The sequence below is a fragment of the Gossypium arboreum genome, chromosome 5 (genome assembly GCF_025698485.1).
Source record: "Gossypium arboreum isolate Shixiya-1 chromosome 5, ASM2569848v2, whole genome shotgun sequence".
NCBI lineage: Eukaryota > Viridiplantae > Streptophyta > Magnoliopsida > Malvales > Malvaceae > Gossypium > Gossypium arboreum.
This window is the reverse complement of record NC_069074.1, coordinates 81,168,108-81,181,031: the sequence shown is the minus strand read 5'-3', so window position 1 is coordinate 81,181,031 and position 12,924 is coordinate 81,168,108. Positions and strand designations below refer to the sequence as shown.

The 12,924-nt window shown below is 31.3% G+C and overlaps 1 protein-coding gene and 1 pseudogene across 1 annotated transcript; both read left to right on the top strand.

The window, feature by feature from the left end:
• Nucleotides 1-2,983: 2,983 nt before the first annotated feature.
• Nucleotides 2,984-4,027, top strand: LOC108481535 (vignain-like; annotated as a pseudogene).
• Nucleotides 4,028-10,403: 6,376 nt separating this feature from the next.
• LOC108481536 (uncharacterized) lies at nt 10,404-12,634 on the top strand. The gene is made up of 3 exons (XM_017784655.1): nt 10,404-11,826; nt 11,986-12,477; nt 12,519-12,634. Exons 1-3 carry the CDS (start codon nt 10,404-10,406, stop codon nt 12,632-12,634), a joined length of 2,031 nt encoding a protein of 676 aa, XP_017640144.1.
• The last annotated feature ends 290 nt before the right edge of the window (nt 12,635-12,924 follow it).

Genomic DNA, 12,924 nt, shown 5'->3' with positions numbered 1-12,924 from the left:
GTTGTTGTATCCTGTGAGATAGTCAACTAACATTTCTCCAAGTACCATAGGAGCGACCGAATCTGTCTTAAAGAAATTGTAATTATAGGCCTCAACATCTAGTAAAACTTGATTCTCTTATTCGATTTCTAGTTTTCATAATCTTGTTTACTAATTGGCTTTTAGTATCGATATTTTAAATATAAATATTTATTCAATTTATTTTATATAATTTTGATTTTTACATAAATATAAACATCTATTTATATTACTTGTTCAGATCTTTTATTTAATATAATTATTTATATTTATATTTGTTCGCTAACGTGTTTGTCCAACAATTTTTGGGTGATCAAAATAAAAATGTGAACATGATATGACTTGTACAAGTTAACTATAGTTAGAAATTTAATGGGTGGATGACTAAAATAAAAGTACCTTAAAAATTGAGTGATAAAATTGCAATAATTTTATTTTTGAGTAACCAAAATAAAAATACTCTAAAAATTGAATGACCAGCTAGATAGTAATGATTCGAAAATTAGTTGAAGTTTACATATGGCTTGAAAAACTATAAATGATGTGACGAAGAAAGTTCCAAGAATATAATTTCCCCATGACTAGCATTAGTCTACTATTTGCTGCGCCAAATAAGTAAAGGAAAAAATGAGCGCAAATCCAGCTTTGTCACTATTTGCTGCGCCAATTAAGTCATAGAGTATCGTGTGGGTTAGAATTTTCGTCAACTTGGTTCTAAGTATACTTGATATTGTTTATCAGACAAACCTTAATTCTAAGTTCAACCCTTTGACATTTGAGGGTTTTCTTTTTAAGTTGGGGTTTTTAATTGTTTTATTTTAAAATATTAAAATAATATTTCACACATTATAGGTATTTTTTAATTCTATAAGTAGGTTTTAAAGGATGACACATGTTTATTTTAGGGTTTAAAATATAAAAGTTATTTTAAAAAAAATTGAACACGTAGCGGTATTTGAATCCTACTTATAAAATTGAAAATTTCCATTAATAATGTACTAACTAATAACTCAAAAATAATAAAAGAGAAAGACACCGTTATAATAATATTTATTATTTTATTAAAATATTTTATTAAATAATTTCTCTAGATAAATTAGTTGTAATTCAATTAGTATCAAGTTAATTTGTGACACTAAATTTATTAAAAAATTATTATATTATAGATAACAATATTAATTAATCAATATTTTCCCTCAATCAAAAGATTTTATTATGAAAAAATAATCATGCCTTGTATGATAAGTTACCAAATCTAATTTTAATGGATCCTTCAAAAATAAATAAATCACATGAAAAATCAAAAGACATGGTATGATGATTGTTTACGTCATCTTTTTTTTATGCGATTAGGATTCAATTTTTAATTATAAAATTGAGTATATTTCGGGCTTGTTTCTCTGTGCTTAAAAAAAGCACTTCTGGCTTTAAAAGTACTTTTAGAAGAAAAGTTGTGCAGAACAAGCTACCTTTAGCTGGAATTTTTGGTTTTTCAGAAGTGTTTTTGAAAAGCACTTCTGAAAAGGAGAAGTTAAAATTTTAGCTTTTCCTCTCCCAAAAACACTTTTAGTGCTTAATTACTTTTTCACCCCTCCAATAATATAGTACTTTCCCTTTTTTTTCTTCGTGTTTAATTACAAATGTATTAAAATCATTAATTAAAAATAAAAAAATATTTTTAAAAATACTAATTACAAATATTTAATGGTTATATTTAAATATTTAAAATGTAGTTTATATATTCTAATTATATTTTATAAATAATTAATATTTATTACTTAAAATATTTAAAATTTATATTTTATATATTAAAATTTTAACAAGTTATAATATTTTTTTATATTCTTACTAAAATATAATAATATTAACTAATTTAAATTTTATTTAAATGCATATTTGTTACTTAATAATAACATGTCTAAAATGGACATTTTATTTCTCAAAAGTACTTTTTGACAAGAATGTTAAACACTCAAATTTTAAACCAAACATTTTAAAAGTACTTCTAAAAACATTTTTCCACAACACTTTTCAAAAGTACTTCTCAAAAGCATTGCCAAACTATCCCTTCATAACCAATAATTTACCTTCAGGTCGAACACTTATAATAAAAGGATTAATTACTACTATTAATGATTTTGCTCAATCGGTGCCACCAATCAAGTATTGTGAGTGTCAAAGAAACTTGCACTAAAGACCTTAGAGTTTAAATATAATAATTTATTTCTTTTAATTATTTTGTGAATTTCCATTGTTTCGACATTTAATATGAATATGTATTTTAAAAAATTCAAATTTAAATGCTACTATTTTAATAATATCATACTGATTAAAATTTTAAAAATGGAAATCTGTAGCAGTAATTAGCATATTGCTTCAATTAAGATTGAATGAATTAAACTTACTAAAATAATTAAGAGATTCAAATTACATTATTTTGATTTTTATTTCTTTCTCAGCATGTGATTTTGAAAAATGTCAATTTTGGATTTTGCTAACATATAAGTAAAATTTTCTTTAAAAAACTGACTCTTTTTCTTATAGAAAAGTTTCAAATTTTATTTAAAAATTTGACTTCATTAGCATTTTATGTAGATATTTCATATATATGCACACAAGCATGTGCTAATTCTTCAAAGTTTAGCAATTAGCAAAGAAAAATAAAAACCTTAAATTAGTGCTGTGCCTCTGCATATACTGCAAAACGATGATGAGTTTAATCCATGGCGTTTTGTTTTTAAATTTTTGGACGTTTACATTATCTTTTGTCATGTCTCGAACAATTTATGAAAGCGCCATTGTTGACAAACATGAGCGATGGATAGTTGATTACAGTCGAAAATATGAGAGCAAATTAGAGAAGGAAAAACGTCTTAATATATTTAAGGACAACTTGAAATATATTGAGAATTTTAACAATGACAAAAATAAAAGTTTTAAGTTAAGTCCCAATAAATTTGCAGATATGACACATGATGAATTTATTGTAGCTCACACTGGATACAAGATGGGGGAGAATTCCACTATGTCCCAATCAACATCATTTATGTATGAAAGCTTCTCAGATGTTCCGACGAGCATCGATTGGAGGGAGAAAGGTACCGTCACTCCCATTAAGTGTCAGGGTGAATGTTGTAAGTCCCAGTTTACACACTTGCAAAGTATTTATTATATTTGCTTAATTAGATCATCGTATTTCAAATTCTGTGCTTCAAATTTTGAGTATATTAAATTGTTAAACTATCTGTCTAATATAAAAACTTTATACCTTTCAATATATTTTTAAGAAAAATCAAATCTCTCTGTTGAAATGATAGGGTGCTCGATTGATTGAAAAAAAAAAAAAACCTAATGTTAGTATACATACTTATTAACAAAGGGTTATTGTTGGTTTACTTTTGTAGCATGTTGTTGGGCATTTTCAGCAGTGGCAGACATTGAAGGGATAATCCAAATCAAAACTGGTAAATTAATCTCATTATCTGAGCAACAACTGTTGGATTGCAGCACAAATGGAGGAAACCGAGGGTGCAATGGAGGATGGATGATGAATGCTTTCGACTACATTATCCAAAACCAAGGAATAACCACCGAAGAAGGCTACCCATATCAATCAATGCAAGAAACTTGCGACACTGAGAAACAGATAAACAAAGTTGACGTCATAATCAAAGGCTATCAAATGGTGCCTATAAACGACGAACAAGCGCTGCTTAAGGTCGTCGCAAATCAACCGGTCTCGGTTGCACTTGAAGGCCATGGACGAGACTTTCAGTTTTACAATGGTGGAGTGATTACATGAGATTGTGGAAATTCTTTCACCCATGCAGTCACCATTGTTGGATATGGGACAAGTATTGAAGGTTTAGACTATTGGGTGGTTAAGAATTCATGGGGAAAAGCTTGGGGTGAAAACGGATACATGAGGATTCAAAGGAATGTGAATAAGCAAGGTGGCTTATGTGGTATTGCCATGAAAGCTTCGTATATATCCAGTATTATAAGTTGATATAATAGACAATTTCTCTGCCAATACATGAACTAAATAAAATTAGTTGCACTACTTGATCAATTTTCGAGGACATTAATAAGTTACGATAATCATAATTGAGTTTTTTTGTCTGAGTTTGTTTTTCTTTTTATCTATTTTAGAAATTTTATTACAACTAGATACATATGAAAATTACGTATTTGTTGATTATTGGCTCACATAAATCCTACATAAAAATGAGAGAAAATATGTGGCCTCACATATAGTATATAAGAAGGCATTAAGCCTACATTTGAATTATCCCCAACCATTTGTTCTCTCCTACTTTCATTAGAATACTTTGGTATATATTTGGGCAATCCTTTTAATTAAGGTTTGATTAGTTTGTAATTTGTGTTTTTGTTGATAGTAAAGTTATTATTCGGTGTTAGTATTTAAGGACATAAGTAAGGTGCTAAGTGTCTTTACTTTGGTGTGTTCTCTCCTTTATTATTTGTATCACTTGATTTTTTTATTGCATCTTAATATTTAGTAGTAATTTGTCAGGTTAATTCGTTTCATTTGGGTAGCTTCAATTTGGCTTTGGTGTCCTAGTTTAGTATTGTTGTTCAGATTTGAAGTTCCATTTGTGTGAGATATAACCTAGTATCCCCAACAATTGGTATCATAGCCTCCACTATCAAGTGATTACCATTGAATATTGCTAGTTGGTGTTGAAATAGCATTGAGGCTACCATCAAGCTCGTAACCCATAATGTAACGACCCGATTTTAAGTTATGTCAAAAATACAGTTTTAGAACCTTATTTCTGCAAACCGAGTTCACAAGGATGAAATATAAAGATTAATGAAGTTATTATGAAAATATATTAAAGTTTGGTTAAGTAATTTAACAAAAAAAATTGGTTAATTAAAATTTAGGGATTAAATTGTAAAAGTCCAATCGCTATTGAGTTTTAAATTAGAAAAGACTTGAGGACCTATTTAGCAATTATCCAAAGGATCAAAATGGTTATTTAACCATTATTTGATATGAGTTAGGAGATGATGATGGTTAATTCCACTTTGTTTAATTTATTATTAAAATATACATAATCATTTCTTAATTAACTAATTAAATATGGTTAATTAAACTAAGCTAATATTAATCTAAGTATGTAAACTAAATTGGGTGGAAGATTGTCATCTTCTCCGTTTGTTTCTGTTGGGGATCAACCTGATTAAGCATTGTTTCTGTTGGGGATCAACCTGATTAAGCAACAAACAAGTAAAAATAGCGAAAGAAATTAAAAAATTGAACACAAATTTAATGTGGAAAAACCCCTCCAAAGAGGATAAAAAATCACGGGTAAAGATAATTTTACTATAACGATAAAAGAACGAAGAGTACAAAGAAGGAGATAAAAATTAAGCCCTGAAACCCAAAAAAAAAAAGAACCTAAAAAACGTAAACACAAAAATTATCCAGAAGTGTTATGAGTTCTAATCTCTAATGGGTGTATTGTCTAAAATTGTAAAAGAGCTTATTTATAGGCTAAATTCATAGCTCAAATAATAATAAAATAATTTAATCTAATCAGAGTTTGATTGAAACAAATAAATAAAGTTTAACTGGAAGATTATTTCTCAAATCTGACTAAAATAAGAGTCATACCCAACAAATCTCCACATTGACTCATATTTTCACAACACCATCTTTGCCAAAGCCCACCACAGGCCTATCTTAAACTATGAAGAGAATTAACTAAGTCGAATTTATGCTTAAAAATTGGAAGACTTCTAGTCTTCGACTTGTACACTACCAAATCAAAAGTAACCCGAGTTTGATTTTCACAAACACAATTCCCTAACTTTTCAAAACCTACATCCAAAAGAGAACCTCTCTTCAACGAAACGGTCGTACATTTTTCCCTCCTATGACCAAGTTGTCTTTGCTCCAAACGAGTTGAATTTGACTCGTAACGGACGAAGGACATCCAATTTCACTAGTCACTGTAGAACCTTCTAGAATATAAAAATTGTTGGTCCTTTTACCTTTAAACAAAACTAGAGCTCCACGAGATACCTTAATGTCGTTCGACTCGATGTTGATTCTACATCCTTTCAAGTCTAAAATACTCAAGGAGATGAGATTCTTTCGTAAATTAGGTACATACATGACATCTAAGACTGTCCTAAACGTCCCATCGTGTATCCTAATTTTAACAGTACCAATACCAATTACCTTACTAGATGAATCATTTCTCATGCACACAACTCCACCTTCAACCGAACTGTATGTGGAGAACCATTTTCTATTGGGACACATGTGGAAAGAACATCCCGAATCTAGGATCCACTTGTTAGGGATCGACCTGATTAAGCAACAAACAAGTAAAATTAGCGGAAGAAATTGAGAAATTGAACACACAAATTTAACATGGAAAAACCCCTCCAAAGAGGATAAAAAACCATGGGTAAATATAATTTTACTATAATGGCAAAGAATGAAGAGTACAAAGATGGAGATAAAAACTAAACCCTAAAACCCAAAAAACGTAAGCACAAAAATCCTCCAAAAGTGTTATGAGTTCCAATCTCTAATGGTTGTATTTTCTAAAGTTGTAAAAAGTCTATTTATAGGCTAAATTTCTAGGTCAATTAATAATAAAATAATCTAGACTAATCAAAGTTTGATTGAAACAAATAAACGGAGTTTAACCGGAAAATTATTTCTCAAATTTGACTGAAATAGGAGTCATACTCAACAGTTCCAACTGTCCATGCTATAGAAAAATAAAGAAAGAAAGCTTTTAGTTCATTTAAACATTTGGCCAACAGTTGATTAACGTAATCAAGTCTTTTCCTTATAATTTTTGTAGATTTATGATTATGGAGGCTTGATTTAGCTATCTCATTTATTAATTTGTTCAATTGTTAAGTTTTTAGCAAGTTACCATTAAAGAGAAATTGATTATTGGGGGCTTAATTTGAAGGATATGATAGTTAATAGGCTTAGATGATGATAAGGACTAAATTAAAAAGTAAATTGAACTTGTTAGATAGATTTGTAACATTAGGGACTAAATTGAATAAATTGGAAATTGTCATGACATTATACTATGAATATAAAATAAAGGGTCCCCTAATAGAAATATGTGAAATCGGATTTTGACATGATGTTAGATATCGAAAAATTGTGTATCCCGGGTATAGGGACTAACTTAGATAAAATAAAAAATAAAAGTGGCTATGTATTTGGATATAAATTGGGTGTAAATTAATACTATTTTTACTATTAAATTATCGAACATAGCTAATACGACATCGGGCTATCGTGAGAGAAGGAAAAGTCGAGAATCAGAGGCGAGTTGCTGGAAATTCAATTTGTACTTTTGTAATTCGATATCATTATATTTTTATACATATACGTGTTGGTTGCATGATTAATCATCGAGGTAAGCTTATGTTTTTCGTATGAATTGTTTCATGTTGAATGATAATGTGTTGAGATTAATTGAATTGAAATACGCTTAACATAAATGAACATGATATGTAATTGATAATGGCATATTATGTGAATTGATGATGAAATGAAATGAGATATGATATGATATGATATGATATATATGTGAATTGGTTATAACATGTAATTGGATCATTGGTATCCTATTAACTATTCGGGCAAAGTTAGATACAGTTGGCATGCCATAGGGTTAGATTTAACTATTATGTAAAGAAAACTTAAGTATTGTATAAACTTAAGTTTTGCCTAGGTTATTTGAGAGAATGAGAAAGTAACCAAAAGATTAAGAGCTTGATACAACACAAATTGATTCAAGTAAGGAACTATTTTATGTGGTGCATTGTTTTTTTTTTTTAAGCAATTAAAAGAGTCTCTTGAATTGTAAAACTAAGCTTTCAAGGGGGAAACTTAGTGGGAGAGTGATCTAGTATTTATACAATGGTGAGGTTGCTAAATTTGTGAGAGTTAGACTAGTGTTAGGACTTAAATCATTGGTTGTACTATGAGAAAGATAGTGGATCATTGCTTTGGACAAAACCCGAGAAACGTAAATTAAAGTCGAACTACGTAAATAATCTCGACTTTCTTTTTATTATTTTCGCACTTTTAATTTTATGATTGAAACTGTAACCATAATTCCAAACACTAATTTAACCACAATTTTTATTTACAAAACAAATACCCCTCATTTCAACAAAATTTTACGTTGACTTAATTGTGACTTATGAGTTATCATAATTTCAAACTCAAGTGTTTAATTATAATTGTATGATAAAGATGATTATCTTATTAACATTGTAAATTTTCTTATAATTTATATTAATATCTTATATAAATTTCAAAATTTATATAATTATTTATTATATTTTTGTTTAATAAAATTTATATGAAACATAATTAAATTAGTATTCATTATATTACATCAATATAAAATTATAAATTGAAATTCAAAATATGAACAAATATAACAAAAATAAAGCATAATATTAACTAAAATTAAATATATATTTTGTCAAGGTCATGACAAGGTCATTGGACAAGTACTAATCAAGTTACTTTCATAATGGTATGTCATTAGAGAGAGCTCAATCACGATACTATAGTGGAATGACTTCATAACTAAATAAGTTTATAATTAATAGGCGAAAACCTGAAACTTAATTATAAATTATTTGAGTCCTAATTATATATGTCTAATCGGGATTTTTACTATAATAATATGAAAAAAACCAAAATAGGATGCCCTTAAAATTATGTACAAAAATAGGCCATTGCAAGTGATGGAGGGTGGTGCATAGGCGGCACCACCCTCAAATTTCTGCCACTTCTGACATTTCCAGGTAAAAGAAAAAAAAAGGCTGAAAAAAATAATAAAATATTAATTGAGGGTACCCCACAGGCGGCACCAGTGGAGGGCACCCCACAGGCGGCACCAATGGTGCCTTTCTCACAACTTTGACCCCTCTAGTATATATTCACCCTGCCCCCTCCATTCGACTCTACCAGATTGGAAAAAAAAATTTACAGAAGAAGAAGATAGAAAGAAAGGAGAAGAAGAAAGAAAAGAAAAGGTAATTTTTTGTTGTTATTTTTAAATAAAATAGATTATGATAAGAAAAATTATTTTGTTAGTATTATATAGTTTGTTTAGTGTTACTTTTATGTTTTGTTTTAAAATTTATTTTGTTTATTGTGAAATGTTAGTAAGTTTTGTGTTTAGATTAATTATGTGTTTATTGTGAATTTTATGTTTTAAAATTTTTAAATATATTTGAAAGTTTTTATGTTAGTAAAACTATTATAAAGTAATTGTTAATTAGTGATAACAACTAAAAATATTTTTGTTATACATATTGTTAGAAATAGCAACATATTTGGTATTGTCTGATGAGATAATAAGTTTAGCACAAAGGGAGAAAGCTGATAAGATGATGAGAGAAGTGCAAGATTATAGAATGAAACCAGAAGAAGACATTGTTCAACACCTTATTACCGTAAATCAAAAGATGCAAAAAGTGTTTTGGATGGGTCATGAAATGATTAGAAAAAATAAAGTGCAATACTTAACCCTTAGAGGGACATTAATAGAACAGGGGCATCAAATCATTTTAGACGAACTTTGGAAGACATCGATACCACGAACCTATTGGAATCTAGTTATAAACTTCGCGAAGTTTATAATATCTTATGGAGCAAGGAAAATAGCTAGACAAAGTATAGGTTCACGAAAGTTAATTGGGAAGCAAAATGTGTTTGACAAACCATGGATGGATAAATTAGTTGTTAGGAAATTACCAAGAGAACTTATATATTCAATACCAGTTATAAAGATTGAAGAGGCAGAAGATTCCGAGGAATTTCCATATTGGATTGTAGAATATGAATATGAAGAGAATCAAGAATTTCTAAATTGGATTGTAGAGAATTTCTCAGATGAAGATACGGGATCGGAGACGGAAGAAAATGTAGAACTGAATATAAGTGGTTAAATGTAAAGATAAATGTTGTTCATGTACAAAATGAGAACTGAAAAAGTATGGGCTTATGAATGAAAAAAATTGCATATTGATTAATTAATTTTGTATTTAAGTAATTTATTTATTGTTCGAAATTGTTTTGAGAAATTTTGTTTATTTTTTTAACAGATTGAGTATTGAAGATGGATAATCAGTTTTTTGTATGCGTTTATTTCGATGGAATCATCTTAACAACAATCGTTGGATGCATATTTGAATGTCGGCAACAAATAGCAATGAGATTTAATAGAAATGTCTCGTTGGATGATATGAAGGGAAGAATTAACGTAAAAATTGTTAGACGTTGTGGGAGAAGGATCTCAAAATTTTTCTACAAGTTTCCAGTTTCGATAGATCCTATCAAATTCACCAAAATGGAACTTGTAGACGATGAAGACGTGGAGACAACGATAGCTCTTTACTATGGGAATGGGAGTGACAAAAATTCACCGATTCACTTATTTGTTGAGTTAGCCGATATGGAGCAGAATGAAGATCTCACTGCATATGGTGAAGAACATGCAATTGAAGAACCGTGCGTGGTGGCTCCAATATTGTACGTTGATAGTGAATCGACTATACGTGGGATCGATATCAATCTTAATGTTACACCCGATATTGATGTGGTTAGTGATGATGGATACGATAATAGTGATCCTTGTGATGAAGAGGTCGATAGTGATAGTGATCCTGATGTGGACGATGTCCCCGATGATATTGACAATGAAGATGTGAATGACGATGGAAATATTAACGCGTCTTCAGTGGGGAACCAGATGCGACGTGTTGTGATACACAATAACCTTGGGCCACATATGTCGCTCATAGACCCCAATGTGGCGCATGAAGCTGAGTTTCCGGAGTACCCTGAAATACTTCCTGCTCACTGGCTGGCCGTAAATTCTCAACATGAGGAGTTATTGGTAGGCCAGAGATTCGAAAGTAAAGAAGAGTGTGTATTTGCTATTAAGCGGTATAGCATGAATATATCAATGGATTACAAAGTTGCAGTGTCTAAACCGATATTATATATTGGAGAGTGTTGGAAGTCAGCGGAAGGCTGTAATTGGCGTGTACGAGCTGCATTTATTCAAAAATCGCAGATGTGGGAGATACGAAAATTTGTTGGGCCTCACACATGCACATCAATATGTATGACTGAAGACCATGGAAAACTTGATTCTAAAACTATCTGTACGTTTATCATGCCAATGGTGAAGGACATGCCGACCATTAAATTTTCAGTACTGATTGCCGAAATGCAGGTACGGTTTCAGTATCAAGTATCATATCGAAAGGCGTGGATAGCTAAACAAATGGCAATGGAGCAATTTTATGGGGATTTCGATGCATCGTATAACGAGTTACAGGGATGGATAGCCACTATGCGGGAGTACGTACTAAGGACTATCATTGAGTTACAGACACGACCTTATTACGGCCCGGATGACCAATTACAGCCAGGAAAAAGAATTTTCCATCTGATGTTCTGGATGTTTGATCCATGTGTGCGCGTATTTCCCCACTGCAAGCCGTTTGTACAAGTAGATGGGACCTGGCTATATGGAAAATATACACAGATCTTACTTCTTACGGTTGCTCAAGACGACAATAGGAACGTGCTCCCGATAGCTTTTGTTATCGTAAATAAGGAGAACATGGAATCATGGGAATTCTTCCTTACCAACTTGCAGAGGGATGTTATTAGCAACGATAATATTTGCATCATCTCCGATAGAGGGAAAGGATTAAGTGTCGCCATTAGGCATTCTGGTGTACCATGGAGATCTATTTACTGTATCCAGGACATCGCGGCTAACTTTCATCGAGATTATAAGAATGCAGACTGGAAGAGACAAGTTGTGAAAATGGGTAAATGATTACCTCATCTTTTCAACATATGTTTTAATGCTTTAGGCCAATACTGTAACTTATCTTTCCTTAATACATATACAGTGTACGAGCTGGAGCCACATATTTTTTGCCAAAGAATGGCTCGACTTGAGAGTGATATGGAGGGTCAAACGAACACATCTTTCCAACAGTGGTTGGGTACTATAGAGCCGTGGCAATGGGCTCAAAGTTTTGATGAGGGCTTTCGTTATAGTCAAATAACCACAAACTTAGTGGAGGGGGTCAACGCTGTGTTGTTGAAAACACGACATCTTCCGATTTTATCTGTCTTTTTGGCTACATTTTATAGGTTGGCAACCTTGATGCCAAGAATGGGTCAGCAACAAGTCAACAAGATAGAGGCGGCACACGTGTTTGTCGAAGATGTCAGGGATGCAATGGTTGCAAACAGTCGGATGGCGAGGTCGATGAATATAGAAATATATTCACGATGCCATGAAACATTTCGTGTTACAGAGACCATCGGTCGTCGACTGGTATACCACTTAGGTCCTATGGAGTTGACCTCCGTAACAGACGGTGTGATTGCAGGAGGTTCTAAACACTTCATTATCTATGTGAGCATGTCGTGGCAGCGTGTGCTAAGGTGAACCTTAATGTTGAACAATTTGTCGATGATGTGTACACACTCGAGCGCATGTTACGTATCTGGGAAAATGAGTTCCCCGTCCTGCCTGACTTGTCTACGTGAGAGGTGCCTCCAACGACTTTCGAGCTTGTCCTAAACAGAGGGCTACGCAGGAATCCGAGAGGTCATCCGCAATCATCCAGAATTCATAATGAGATGGACATTAGAGAGAAATCTGATGGTAAGCGTTGTGGATTATGCAGGTTAGTTGGTCATAATCGGAGTAAATGCCCGCAGTGAAACATCATATTGGACAATCGTCACGATCGGGTAGGAATTGAGCCTATGTTGTAATGTATTTAATTTATATAAAAAAATTATATTGCAAAGTTTGTTCCAATTAGATTAATGTT